Here is a 15,742-nt window from a genome sequence, read left to right as displayed (position 1 = left end):
TTAGTATTTTCCATTGTGTAGCATGGTTTTAATAATGATGAATTAAATGAATTTAAAAATCATGTAATGTAACTTACATTTAATCACATTTTCAATCAAACGAAAAAATGATATATTAAAAATACAATTCATTCATGTTAAAAAACTTAAAAGAAAAGATTGACAAATTATTTGTAATGTAACGATAATTTATGCAATGTATTTTTTTTTGTATGGAGTTAGTATTTTCGACAATAAATTAAATGAATTTAAAAAGCATGTAATGTAACTTACATTTAAATCACATTTCACATGTTAAAAATATATTTCATATGTTAAAAAATTGAATAAAAAAGATAATGCTTATTTCGGCTAGTATTCCAATTCCACAATGTGCAACCAAATGGAGGAAATGTGTATTCTCATAAAGAATTCTTGGTCAACTAAATGGTCCCAAATTGAATTCCCTAATCATAATTTGGATTCCGAATTCTAGAATCCCAAAGTTAGCTTTTCGAATGCCAATGCTTAATTAGCTAATAGGCTTTCCCTATGAGGTTGCTTGCAACCGAGAATTGTCTACCACTTGAAAATTGTTGCCAGAGAATGGTTTCAAACTATTAATAAATTGCTAGAAAATGGTTTGAAACTTCTGATAAATTGTTTAATTTTTGTGATAGTACTTTATAGTAATGATCTCCATGTCAAATCAATACATCATAGAATCAAATCATATCGTTCATTATAATCTCTACTACTCCACCATTATTTCTTAGTATTGTTATTTTTGTGAATACATTTCCCTCTCATTTAATCTTTCTGAGTACATTGGCCTTCAATTCAATCCCTTCCTCTCCTATATTGGCCTCTCCATTTTGGCGAAAGGGTTTTACATAGAACTTCAAAGCCAAAAAGCTAAAAAGATATGGTTTCAATAGACTTCATAGGAATGGTGTTTCTCAGAAGTCATGACGATAGACATCAAGGAGGTTGTGATGCAACTTTGATACACTTGTTCTTGGAGAAGCTCTGGAGGTGTTGGAGATAACGTTTGATCTTTTCAACATTTTCATCTCTAACCTTTTAAGCTTTTGCGCCAGTAAATGGTTTTATAAAGGAGTAAATGGTTTTAAAGGTCATGCCAGGACATAATTTGGAAAAATACTACTTCCACCACCAAGCAGTACTCAGCTTGTCCATCTGCACTCAATCAGTCCACTAAGTAGGGGTCACCCAATCCTGAATTTCTACTCTCTGCAACCTTAGCTGTATTATTCATTCTACTCTCTAATTTCACTGTTTCTCATCTTGAAAAACTACAATAGAAGTTTTAGAGAAGAAGATTTAGAGAAGAAGCTAGCTACTCATACCAATATGAAGAATAAATGGGGAGGATGGAAGGCTTTTCCTTTCATTATTAGAAATGAGCTATGTGCTGAAGCAACAATCATAGGCCTTGCTACAAAATATAATTTTTGATTTGAGTACTAAGTTTAACATAAAAAGCAGTGAGGCCATGTGTATAATCAATATTTCTAACGGATGGAATGATTTGTCTCCATTGATAGGAAGACTGGAGTGTTAGTAGGAGGATGTGTGGGTGCTACCAAAGTAGAAGGAGAAGGAGAAGCAGTGTCCCTTGATGTAGACACCTCTTTTGGCTTTGAATTCGTCTACAAAGATAAACAAACTATGAAAAATCTACACTAGAATTAGTTGACAGTTAAATGAAATGACATAATAAGTAAGATGAAATAAACGACGTCTTCCATACACTTGATTAAGAGGCTCTTAAGTGGCACTCTTTTAGAGTGAATTGTACAACAAATTGTGTACACTCCACAAGTGGGAATTGTGAAGGGCTTGGGAATTCACTAGGAAGATTGTGAAATATTATGCCTACAACATTCAAACCTTTCTTTAATCATGTCACATTTTTTTTTTTCTCTACTCTCACATAGCTCTTGCTTTGCTAACAACAATCATTTCTTTTCTTACAAACCCCCAAAAGTAATCACAAATCAAAATAATAACATCAAACAATGCGATTTTTTAGAATAACTTGATCATGTTTTGTTGTTTCCTCATCTTCTTGTTCCCACATTTTTCATCATCACAAGGACAACCGTGTAGTCCATACCCAATAATATTCCTTCCTCCCATGCAATCACCCCATACTTATCCATGTTTGAAAGATGATCTTTGCATAATTAGGCGTACCCCTTGAAACCACAAAAAAATTCTGCAAAAAACCATATTACGTCCTAAGAACACTATAACCCTTGTCGCATTGCAACAACATAATTTTTGGTATCAATCTATTCGGGATGACTTCTGTCAGCACTATGTTGCAACTTAAACGCAACCCCATCCCATCTGTATAACACACTCATTCCATGATATTTATAAATTCATTTGCTCTATCCTCTAACCTTGAGCCACATGTAATAAAAAAATATAGATGCACAATGTGTGTGTGTGTGTGTGTGTGTGTGTGTGTGTGTCAAAAAACATATATACACGCCTTAGCCCATAGTCCTCTATGGGGCTAAAACCAATAATGGCTTCAACAATGAAGGAAAAATCTTAGCTTAGATTGCTATGAAATTTACTACATTGCACATACCCATTAACATTGAGAGGACAACTACTGACATTGCTTGGTCTATGTAGTTCAAAATTTCTCCCTATAATGTAGCCAACCGATAACGCCTAAACCTAAATAGTTCCACTCTCCCAAAACAACCTTCACTGTGATTGCAGTGGTTTTAATTGGTGACATAATAGCTAGCATATCCCCTTGAATCATTATCATCATCTATGAATTGGAAAGTGTGCTTGCATGAAACCTTTGATGCCACGCTTAGAGGAGAATGACACCCATACAGTTAATGAAATGCCACATGTTCTACTTGTGAACTAAACCTTAGAAGCCACATGGTATGACATGACAATTAGTCATTCTCTCCTATAGCTTCTACTTGTAGCTTCATTTATGAGCGTAATTGGACTCCATATCAATTAATTTATTTTTGTATGTTATAAAGTAATGCCAAACTTTGTTTTGTTAAGTCGAATGGCATGATCATGTACAAAGAAACTTTGTCAAAACTAGTGGAGGACAAGAATCTAGATATCAGCTTCTTTTGCATTTTCATGTAGAGCATGTTTGTGAGTTGTTTGAGATAATGAAGTTTAAAATTTGACTTTTTTATACAAAATAAATTTTCACTTTCTAACTTATTAAAATTCAAATTAGACTTTAATGCTTGTACAAATTCATACAACAAAATTAAAATTAACATAGTTTACTAAAATTATTTTCAAACTTTTAAATTATTTTTTCATTGTTTTAAACATTATAAAAGTTATAATTTTAATAATCAATCTGATTGAAATCATTATATATTCTATCAAACATTTTAACTTTTTAAAATTTATAATTATTACATTAGATTTGGGACACGACTATCCTTATTCTAAAAATTTCAGCCTTTGATCTTCATGATTTGCATAGTTTGTAGTCGAAAACAACAAAAAAATTGGAAAAAAATCACTACGTTTTCATGAATCTTGGAAAAAAAGGTTTGACTTTGTTTTCTCTTTGGATGAATAAGATATATATGATACAAAAGTTTAACAATTTACTATATATTTTTTAATTAAAAGCATTTACTATATGTTACTATAGTTTCATTGGCATTATTAATGGAGTTAAGCAATTGGTTCAAATAGAATATACAAAGATATTAGTGTGTAAAATTTGAGTGGCCTGACAAGACTCTTGATGTTTGTCCATATTGCACCCATTCCTTTGTTTTAAAATGCCTCTCCTCTTTTTAGATGTCTATTTAATAATACATTTAATGATAAACATTAAATAGTATTGATTATGATCTTCTTTAAAATAGTATCAAATTTGATTCAAATATTACAAAAAAATTGACATATTTGCGAGTTCACCCTTTCTATTATAATGTATGAATCATAGTTTTAAAAAAAAAAATAGACAATACTTTTTATCCAATAGGAATTGGAATCTAATGTAATTCAATTTACCTTAAACAATTATCAATTATAATCTAAACTTCATGCACAGTGTCTTGAGTATTTGATCATGACACATGATGCTTCTTTATACTACATGCTTGGGTATTTGATCGTGAACTATATGTATGTATAATAATCATCTTTTATTAAAGAAATGGTGCATGAGCACAAAGAAGCAACTCCAATTTGGATCAATATTGATTTGAATATCGATTATACGACATGCATGTTTTGAAAATAAATCATCATCTGAACACAAACTTATCAAGTAAAGATTTTATACATGATTTTTAAAAAATATCTTTTGAGTATAACTATTTAATAGTAATTTTGTGCAATTTTTTTAAACATTATTAATTTTGTTTTCTTTTAATCACATAAATGATCTACTTTACTTAAGAAAAATTTCATAGATTATTTTGATTAAATTTTTTCAATTAAAAACATTGAAGAAATTTAGAAAAAAGTAAGCATACTATGACAATTTAAAGTATTTTTTAATTGTTCACTTATTATTTTATTTTAATTTATATAATTAATAATTGATGATTAATATTTTTCAATTATCTAAATTTGATGCTAAAATTTCTTGGAGTTCTACCCATTTTTCTTGTGATTTTTTTTAGTATATTATATTTGTATAACTATTATTCCACTTTAATTAGCACAATCAAGTTATTCACACTATTTATAATATCTAGTGTAAACACTCTAATGTTATTTATGTTGTTTATGGATTCAACCATATGATATTTTTTCGTGCATCAATGTTTCAAAGCACACTCAAAGATCTATCATTACGATGTGAATTGAGAACTCTAAACTTATCAATGTAAACATCTTTCAATTTTAACCATTCTTTTTCAATCATATAATGGATATAAACATAATATAAAGTTTGGCAAAGTAAGAAAAAAAAACGTACAATATTAACTAAATCTAATAATAAATACAAACTATTAAATGTTCAAATATCATTAAATTGTCCACTTATTATTCTATTTTAATTGGCTAACTAATGACTATGTTATTCATAATATTTGAAATAAACAATGTTTAAGTTTTCATATTATCAATATAAGCCATATTGTTACTCATTTTTATTATTTTAATCACATTTTCAATTACAAATGATCTTCAAATCTAATTATCATAAATTTCATATGTTCAAACAATATTGATTTATTGGGAGAAAAACATAAACATCATAAAAAATTAAAAAATCTTTCAATCATATAACTTTTATTACATTGTAATTGATACTAATAATCAAACTATTCATATTAGAAGTGTTAAATCTATTAATATAGAGACATCTTTATTTGTTGAGTTATTCACTTCGACTACTCTTTCAATCATGTGAATGATCTAATTATTTAATACCTTCAAAAAAGGTGCAAGGTGTTCCGTGTCTAGATCATTATCACTTTAATTTGTCTTTAAAAAAAAAAAAACTATCAGCATACCCTTGCACCTCTTTCTGGAGCAAGTGCTAGTCTATATTCTAGCAACCACATGGGTCCTAAAGGCCAACATTTCTTGGAGAGCTAAAACTCTTATTGCACACCTTAGAACCAAATCTCACCAAATTCCTTTAGCTTAGATGTGAGACTAGGAGATGGAAGATGCCAAAAGAGCATTGCGAAGAGAGAGTTTGCATATTTTGTAATTTTAGGGAAGTGAAAACTGAACAACACTTTATTTTACAATGTGATGCAATATCTCATAATTTTTGGTACATTCTATCAATAAGGAGAACATTGAACAGTTAGGTGAGCTCATCATCAGCGTGCACAAGAAGAAATATGAATTAATAAATTCAATTTAGTAATTAGTGACCCATATTTTTAGTTCCTGCCATGGGCAGGACTACTTATGCATTCATGTCATGCTACTATCACATTAACATTAACCAATCAAACCAAAGAATTTAAAAGACTATATAAAACTTCAAATGTTTATATCTTTTTCTAATTTTCCATTATTTTATAAATCACATTTTTCATTCATTCTATTGGTTTATACTATTTTTGGTGGGGGAGAAAATTAATTTTCTTCAACAAAAATACAAATATTTTTTAACAACTTCATCTTACATTAATTACAACTTTATTTTTGTGATAAGTTGATAAGAATTTTTTTTTTAAAATCATTTTACCTTCCACCTCACACAACATGTCTAATCAATATTAATTCTCAATAGCAATATAATTTCAATATGTTATATCTTTGTATTTGAATTTATAATTTTTTAAAACTTTGATTTTTTAATAAAAGTAGTTAAATTATTACTATTATTTTACTTTTGTAAAAATAAATTAAACAATATTATTTTTTAATTATATTTTATAATAGTGTTTGTAATACGTATAATTGATAAATGTTACAATTTGTAAATTATATCATTTATTATTATTAATATTTTATATTTAAACGATTTATCATTTAATTTAAATATATATTTAAATATTAAATTAATAATTATATTTTACAATAAAAAACATATTAAAGGAAGAAACCACAAAAAAGAAATAATTCAATTCTAAAAGACATATAAATATTATTAAGTTTTTATGAACTATGTATTAAATTTAAATAGTTATATTCTATTTCTTATTTATTACACCATATTTATTCATCAACATCAAATTTATATGTATTACATCTATTTATTATTTACAAATGTACATATTAAATTATATAGATATTATTTCATAGTTAAAAATTACTTAATTTCATGAAAAAATTAGAAATACAAAACATTAAATAGTAAACTTTCTCTAACTGTGTAAAATTAAACAATTAGTTTTATTTATAAAATATTTTTATATTTCAATACATTTCATTTTTTCTTATACAAATGTGAGTTTTAATATAAAAATTAAATTCTTAGTTTCACTAATTAAAATATAATATATTTTGATGTGAGGCCTCGCCCCGACCCTTCGTAGCCTTAGATGTTACTTTATCATTTTTATACTCACGACTCGAGATGTTGAGACATTATCTGATGCTTATAACATATTATATTAGTTCATGTTGTGTGATGTCACTTTTAGATATTTGATGTTTGTCATTTAATATTTTATGTATATGTATGTCGATGAATTAAGTAAGAGGTAGGATTAACATTTTGGTTTAAGATATTTTAAATGGTTAAGAATTGAATAGGATGAGAGGAACCCTGATTGATGTATGTTTCAATTTATGTGAAATTCTGATACATATATATGTACATGTGATTTTCAGGACTACTGATGTGTGCAATGAGTGTGCAGATATTTTTAGCCGAGGAAACCAACGAAGGAACATAACTGATCCCTATGTGCCATTTGTGAAAACCTTATTGTTCATAACTAAATTAATTGTGAGATGTATGAATGTATCTTTCCGTGTTCAGTAAATGTGAATGTCTCATAATTATGTTCTATTAGTGTCGCTTGACACTCGTAAATTGGTTATGTTCTTCAGTATGCTGATTAGGGTTAGTTGTGTAACCTTTGGACCCAAGTTGGTTTAAGTTAGTGTCAGTTTGCTAATTGGGTTCTTAATTGAGTTTAGTCATCCTTAATTCAGATTAGTGCTTAATCTGCATTTTAGAGTTATTAGTTGGTCCTAATTATTTTCTAGCTTTTGTTTGGCTCTAAACCTATTCCTAAGGCTTTAATCATGAAATTATTATACCCAAAGGGTATGGGTATGGGTTAGGGGTCTTTTCCAACCTCTAAGCCCTTTTTTTTTGACTTTTGAGGTCACTCAAAAAGTCTTTTTTTGCCTTTGTGCGAAAATTGACCATGGTTATCTTGAGTTACCTCATCTCACCTCCACTTAATGTTTAACCATAGTGTGGGTAGAGTTAGGAGTTTCTAGAATTGCAAGTGGGTGGGAGAAGTTATTGATCCCTTTGGTGGTTGAGTTTGAAGCTTATTTAGAGGCCCTTCTTGGTCTAGTTGAGGTGGTTACCCAATCTCTACATTTAGAGAGGAGTCTTGGAAGATTGGAGCAAGGAAGGGGAAAGCTCTACTCAAACTTGTTCATTTCCATTACCTCTTTGTGAAGGTAGGAATTGTCATCTCCCTTGTTCAGATTTCATTCTTGTTTCATGCTTATGCTACCTTGTTGTTGTTTGAATGTTTGTATGTTTGTGGGTATGTTGGGAAGATTTGAAAACCATGTTATTTTGGATGATTTCTTTTCATGTTTATATTTGAAATTTTGAGATTTTCTTGCATGGGTGTTTTGGTATTACTCACCCTTGGATAGGGCAGAAGTGACCAATTTTGGGAAAGGTCTGTTTAGTTGGACTCCAACCAGTGTAGAGTCTCTTCTCAGGATGAGAAAAGGGAGAAAGGGTAGGGTGTTATGGGCTCCTACCTGTTAGCACAAACCTTGTATGATTATGGTATGTTGAAATGGAAGAACAAAATTTTTTGGTTTATAGCCTCGATTGGGCATCTGTTTGGTGTTGTGCTTGACTTCTCCTGGTTGGAAGAATCCACCTTTCTCTAGTGTTGATTCATTGTGAATCATATTGTGAAAACCTTGTATGAATATGCATGTTTGAATTGTTCTTGGTCATGCTTTTGGTCACCTGATCAGATTCTGTTCCCTCCATGGTTCTTGAATATGTTGCAGAAATTGTTATGAATCCCTTGATGAGGGTCATGAAGAAAATTCAATTATATTGTTGAAATTTGGGATTGATATCCTATGTAATTGGTATTTCAAACTTTGTTGTAATGGCAACGAAGCCGGGTTTTCTTCCTGGTTCTTTCCTGGCTGAGCCTTTGAATCAGGTTTGCCAATAAAATTGGTGTTTGAGTAAAATTGTTTATCTGTGATTTAATCGTAATTTTAAATTAGATGGATGCACCTCAGGAATAAGATGTTTTGATGATGGTTTAATTGAGCAAATTTCCAAGTTTCCTTATATGTTCAAAATGAAAATTATGTTAAGAAAAGAAAATAATGGATATGGTTGATATAATTTAATTCAAGTTTGATTAGGAAATCAATTTAATCATGCATTGTTGTGACACGATTATTAACTCCATGTTTTTAAATCCATTCAAATAATATACTCCTTGTAAAAAATAAAAATATACCTCTCTTTGTAAATCTATACTTAGAAAAAAATAAAGTTAAAAAAAAAAAAAATTTCCCCAAGAGCAAAATGCTCTCTGGATTTTACATGGAGGAAGAAATTAATTCATGTGTGAAATAGAGAATATTCTCTGTTGATTCCTTGTTTCAAATTTAAATTCAAAAATAAATAATAAATAAAATAAACATGAATAACTAAAAAAGCATAATACTAATATCTAATATCCTAAATATCCTGTATCTACCAATATAACTTTATCTCTTTACTACCCTTACTAACTTTTCCCCCCATTCTTACCTTACCATTGTTTTCTTTCAACCGTCTACAGCAAGTACAGAGGTCACATCATATGGGGAGGGCAAGGCAGAGTTTGATGTGTTAAAATAAATAAATTATGTTTTAAACTTGAGCAGCATGCCCCACGTTCAACTTTGCTTGCATGTTTTTAAAAAAAAAAGAACTTACCACACCCCCCCCCCCCACGCATCTTGAGGGAGCAAGTCTGCGCTTGGACAGGCCTGCGTCAGCACGTAGGTGCGTGGGGCAGTGTTTTGTCCTTGAGCGCAGGCCTATGTCTTGGTGGTAGAGTAGGATAGGGTTGGGGGGGGGAGTTAGAGGGTCTAGGCTAGGTTTACTTAGTTTATTTTGTCATTAGTTAAATTTGTTAAATATTAGATTAGTTAGAAAATTTAGTTTAAGTTTTACTTTTTAGTTTATATTAAGCTAGACAGTATATGTTAAATTTAGTTAGTAAGTTAGGTTAGTAAGTTTAGAATATTGTGATGTGAATATCAGGATTTAACTGTGTGATTTTTGAGTCAAACTCGATGACCCATGTTTCATGAAACATGGGTCATCGAGTTTGACTCAAAAATCACACAGTTAAATCCTGATATTCACATCACAATTTGACTAACTGTGGAAATCATCTCCTACTTATCAAGTTTAGAATATGTTTTATTAATAGTTATTTTTTTGTAATTTTTTTATATACTTTTAATTAAGTTCGTTCTAAATGTAAATTAAATTTGGTAGTTGATATTAGTAGATAGTTAACTTATTAAAATTTAAGTTAGTTATTCATTTTGTTATTTGTTTTAAGTTTTTGTTTTATATTTTAAGATATATTTAGTGGTATTAGTTTATTGGTATGATGCGGTTAGTTGTAATTTTAATATAGTTTTGAAATAATAAGTTTAGTTAGTTTTTATATTATGTTAAATTAGTTGTTTAATTGATTTAGAAAGCTTTAAATTAGTTAGAATTTAGTTAGTTGATTAATTAATTTTTAGTAGGGTTTTGATAGTTAATTATTATGTTAAAGTAGTCGAAATATTTAAAGTTAATAAATTTTATATATACATTATGTTTTAATTTTAGTTAATTGTTTTTCTTATATTGACTTTTCTATATCGATTAGATTGTCAAATCGATAATTGTCTAAGAGATTTATAATTGAACTTGATCTAGTTGAACTTGATTAAAATTCTTTTATTATATGACATGAAAGATGTTATAAAATAAATGTTAAATTTATCTTTAATTATAATGTTATAGAGGAGATTTAAATCTATTGTTTTAAGATTAATAGGAGTTTTTATAACGAGAGCTTCCTCCACAAGAGTATATAAACTTATGATGTAATGAAGAGAATCTTTTCTTGAAATGTGATCGCAAATTTATCAACTTCAGCATTTTACTAATTATTTAATTTAAAAAAAATTTATGTGTGTTTTTGCCCTCGGGGTTTGGACATGACATTTACTTTTTCATTATAACCATGATTTTATTTTGACTATTTGTTTTATTAAGAAAAATAATTATATTTAATCATCTCACACACACACACACACACACACACACACACAACTTATGTTGGTATCGCCCTATCTTACTATTTTATGTTTCTTTCTCTTCCTCTTATATATTATCTATCATTTTTTCCTCTGCATATATGTTTATGTTGTTATTGTTCTATACTGCCATTTATCTATATCTAATGATTAAAAATAGTGTGACTTCCATTTGATAACCAAGATGAGAATAATACATAGTTGGGGACTTTGGCCTCTTATTACTGGACTTAAATGCCCAAACATATAATAATATAACACAAGAACTTAACAACAAAATATGAGTCATCCTTTCAATCACAACTGCATTTATAGGACAAGAATTTAACAACAAAATATGAGCCATCCTATCATATCACAAGTGCATTTCTAGGCAAAAATTAATGCATTCCCAATATTAATTTAGAACTATTTAACTTTATTCTCACTCATCTACACCTCTACAACCATTACGCATTAGACAAAAACTATGACACATTGCGTCTCTTGTTAGCCTCGTAGAAGTTTTAAGTTTAAATTCCATCTATATATCTATCTTCTGGTAACTCCAAAAAGAAAAACACACGGCAAACTTAAAACAGCCAGACAAAAACATCGTAAACTTATAAAAAAGCAAAACACCTACAAACTTAATAAGGGAGAGAAAAAAATGTCTCATTAAAAAACTGCAGGAAACCTCGAAAACTAATATTTATCTAGGTTCGGCGATGGAACCTAAGATTAAAAAAAGCTTGCAATATCCGTCGTGTTTCTGTAAACGGAAGAGAGTACGTAAGAGGTGCCAGGTCGTATCACCCGCTTCAACGAAATCAAGGACATGGCCTCTCTGATGTTGCCAATGCCCTGCAGTTGCAGGCTACTTTCTGCACGCCAACTTCATGCTCAGGTATTTTTTAAAAACGTGGAATAGGTACGATCCAATATGATGGTGACGTTTCAGTGAAAATCACATACTAATGCAGTGTTGTGTCTGGATATGGCAATGATCTGTGTGAATGCTGGAATGCTTAGCAGGGCTGGAGAGCAGGAGAGGGCAGGGCTAATGTTAATGTCTTCTCTACTTCTTCTTCTCCCTCATCACTTAACACTGGTCGGTGTATTCGTTTCATGTCCCTCTACAAATTTTAGCTTTTTTTTCACACTTCGCACTAGGAAAGAAGAGTCCAATATGAATTACGTTTTATTAGGAGAGGTGTCATCAGGGAAGAATTCAATGGATAAGGTCAATAACAGAGACCCTAAATCATGAATATCCAATAGAAGGACTAAGCATACAATAGTTTGTTACATGCATTAGATCATTGATGACATTTTTATGCAGCCCAGGAGAAGACGGAACTGGAGGCAATCAGTGATTTTAGTGAGATTGTGCCTGATACGATGATTTTCGATGACTTTGAGAGGTAGACAGCTCATTCCTGCTCCCAATCACTGTACCAGTGGTTTGAATTCTTTAATGTGATTTTGAACTGATCTGGTCGAGGTTTCCAACACTTCCCCATGCCTACTAGGATTGCTGAGTTTAAAGCTCAGCTGTGGTAATCTCACCAGCAGGTTGGTACATACTGGTTGCCTAAGGCCAGGCAATCCCGGATCCCAGGATGAATACCCTAGCCCTGCAAACGGTTAAAGCCCCAATACTATCCCTTCTACGTGGCAAATAAGTGAGGTGTTTGATTCATGATTTTGTTGCTATTTGGTTGATTGGGTTTATGCAGGTTTCCGCCCACAGCAGCCACTGTCAGTTCCTCCCTGCTGCTCGGCATATGCAGCCTTCCGAAGACCCAATTTGGAGTGAGATTAAATTTGATTATATTTTTTTAATTTGATCAATTAAAGCTTGAATCAGATCTCCTCTCTGTGTCAATTGATATAAATCCATAGTATTCTCTATCTCACAGAGTGTGATAGATTCGGCTCTGGCGGACAGCGAATGCTATGCGCGTGAAGAGGGAAGCGATCGGTTGTCTTGCATCTTTAACAAGGTCCGCCTACGTCTTATTAGTCTTGAGTATATATACTGGAAGGCACCGAAAAATGAAGCTTTAATGTATTCCTTTGTCTTGTTTCCAGGCTGTTGTAAATGTAGGAGCTCAATTGGCAAAAATGGTACCAGGACGTGTGTCTACAGAAGTGGATGCTCGTTTAGCCTATGATACTCATGGAACTATAAGAAAGGTATTACTGGACATAACAACCATACTGTTTGTTTTCTGATTCTCTATGCCCAACTCCAAGTTTTTCAGATTGATTGAATTGGTTGCAATATCTGGGTTATTCTCTTGGTTGGTTTACACACATATAGTTATGAGAATCATTTCCGGATTCAGTTTTCATCTTTTTGGCTTGCAATGATTAATTTTTTCTTTGATCTTCGTGATATCATTCATCTATGAAGAATGAACCTTTATGGTTATATTAGTTGGCGCTTTCAATTTTAAGATTTCATCTTTTTTCAATTTCTTTGACTTGAAAGACATCAACTTTGTGCATACATTATACTTTTGCACGAGTCAAGATTTAGCTGCTTGAAAAAACAATCCATAAATGGATCAGTCATTGCTTCTGATGACAAGTTGACTGAATTGAGCTTATCTTGCAATGATTAATTTTTTCTTTGATCTTCGTGATATCATTCATCTATGAAGAATGAACCTTTATGGTTATATTAGTTGGCGCTTTCAATTTTAAGATTTCATCTTTTTTCAATTTCTTTGACTTGAAAGACATCAACTTTGTGCATACATTATACTTTTGCACGAGTCAAGATTTAGCTGCTTGAAAAAACAATCCATAAATGGATCAGTCATTGCTTCTGATGACAAGTTGACTGAATTGAGCTTATGTAGGGTATTTAGCCTTTACAGTTTCAAGGGCCCCTATGTGCTTGACAAATCTGTCAAGTGGAACAATTTACTAAAGGTTATCTGTGATAGAAGTGGCCAATTACTTATATCTTGATAATTAATCTGTAATATCTAAAACACTATCAACTAAATGAACTATAAAGCTTCTACCAGCTTTCCACTTAGAAGTTGCATCTCGTGTTTTTTTTGCACTGTAATTGACTTGATTTTAACAGCTTGAACATTGATAAATAGCATGGCAATAACTCCCTAGAAGTACTCTAGATTGTGTCCGAGTGGGCAGAGTTGGCCGAATGTTGGAAGTTTTGTAATTGGACAAACATTTTACTTTAATCACAACAGCTTACTTTATAACCCTTTCATTTTTACCATGTAGCAAGGCTAGCCTTTGATACAACCTAATGGGATTCTCAACTTAGAATAGAATAATCTGAAGAGACTTCCACAATCCATAATTTAGAGATGCAGTTTCTGGGATTGATTGTGTTTGGTTTTTTTTGCAATAACGTTTCAAATCACACTCTGTGATCCATCATCAAGATGAGAAGCACAAGAAAAACAACAAGATAAATTGTTCAACAGTATATAAAGGATGCCAAAACGACTAGGAAGGTCAAAGGTCCACTTGGCATCCTTTATATACTCTTGAGCTGATCTGCAACAATTTATCTTATTGTTTTTCTTGCACTTCTCATCCAGATGATGGATCACAGAGTATGATTCGAAATGTTGATGCAAAAAACACCAAACGCAATCAATCCCAGAAACTGCATCTTTAGAATAGAATATCCAAACCTCTTCCTCTCAATATTTATGTTTGAAAAATAACAATCAAATCTGCCTCAGGAAAAATATAATGAGTCTTCTGAAATCATACCCAAGTGGAGAATATATGAGATTTTAATCGTTTATTATCTCAGAATAGAACAATATGAAATTTTATCTGATCAGGAAAATCTGAATTCTGTTATTAGTGATATAATGCGTATCTTGCATCCTTTGCTGAATTGTACAGATTTTGGTACCTAATCTTATAGCATTGAAATTTTTGAAAGGTACATGAGCTTTTGAAATTGTATAAAGAGGTTGAAGTACCCCAGGAGCGTTTACTATTCAAAATTCCTGCAACTTGGCAAGTATGTTTCCTTTTCCTTTCAGCTTCTTCAACAGGACTTGTACTACGTGAATACATTTTAAATTTTTCCTTCTTGTGGAGTCCTATCAACAGATTTTTTCAACATATGTGATTTGTACTTTGCAGGGAATTGAAGCATCAAGACTGTTGGAAGCAGAAGGAATTCAAACTCATGTAACTTTTGTGTACAGGTAATTAAAATGAGATTGGTTAGTGTGATCATTTTAGCTTGAATTTGGGGAATGTAAGTTTGAATTACTTGTGCATGGATAGAAATATCTGGAAGATGGATCTCCTGCATTTCTACTCTGATCCTTGATAAAATGAAGTTATTGGAATTAGTGATTTTGTTTTACAGTTTTTCCCGAATCATTTGCTTTATCTATTCTTGTGATTTCTATTACTTTATTTAAGATATGGGATGGGCCGATGGTAAGCTGAAGACTATAGGTTGATGGAGAAAGGGACGTTCCTCAAGAGTTCTATTAAATTAAAGATTTTGGATTTTCAGAGTCAACATGATATATCATCTATGTGGATACCATTGCCTCCAACATTCCAAGTCTCTTTGACACCTCTCGTCACAAAAATTATAAGATCAATAATGCTGAGTATATGAATTTGTATTTAATGCAAGAAACGACTCGAATATAAGATTTTTTGTGTCTTAGGTTAGTTTGGATTTTTTGAAGCATTTGTAATCCACGTGAATGCATACACTAAAAAATTCCTAAATGGTTTTGTGTTGTGATGA

General features: G+C 30.9%; 1 protein-coding gene across 1 annotated transcript in view; it reads left to right on the top strand.

Annotated features, from left to right (window-relative positions):
- Positions 1-11,702: 11,702 nt before the first annotated feature.
- Positions 11,703-15,742, top strand: part of LOC149565100 (Aldolase superfamily protein) — a 57,727-nt gene continuing 53,687 nt past the window's right edge. The window contains exons 1-8 of the mRNA XM_089818645.1: positions 11,703-11,872; positions 12,001-12,076; positions 12,308-12,389; positions 12,705-12,780; positions 12,888-12,971; positions 13,060-13,164; positions 14,909-14,989; positions 15,115-15,179. Coding sequence (XP_089674771.1) covers positions 11,804-11,872; positions 12,001-12,076; positions 12,308-12,389; positions 12,705-12,780; positions 12,888-12,971; positions 13,060-13,164; positions 14,909-14,989; positions 15,115-15,179 — 638 coding nt within the window. The 5' untranslated portion in view covers positions 11,703-11,803. The remainder of the gene's footprint in view (positions 11,873-12,000; positions 12,077-12,307; positions 12,390-12,704; positions 12,781-12,887; positions 12,972-13,059; positions 13,165-14,908; positions 14,990-15,114; positions 15,180-15,742) is intronic.

Source organism: Cupressus sempervirens, chromosome 3 (assembly GCF_028749045.1).
Source record: "Cupressus sempervirens isolate cs-2001-9-10 chromosome 3, ASM2874904v1, whole genome shotgun sequence".
In the NCBI taxonomy this organism is placed as follows: domain Eukaryota; kingdom Viridiplantae; phylum Streptophyta; class Pinopsida; order Cupressales; family Cupressaceae; genus Cupressus; species Cupressus sempervirens.
The sequence above is the reverse complement of the archived record's forward strand: the minus strand, read 5'-3'. Positions and strand labels throughout refer to the sequence as shown.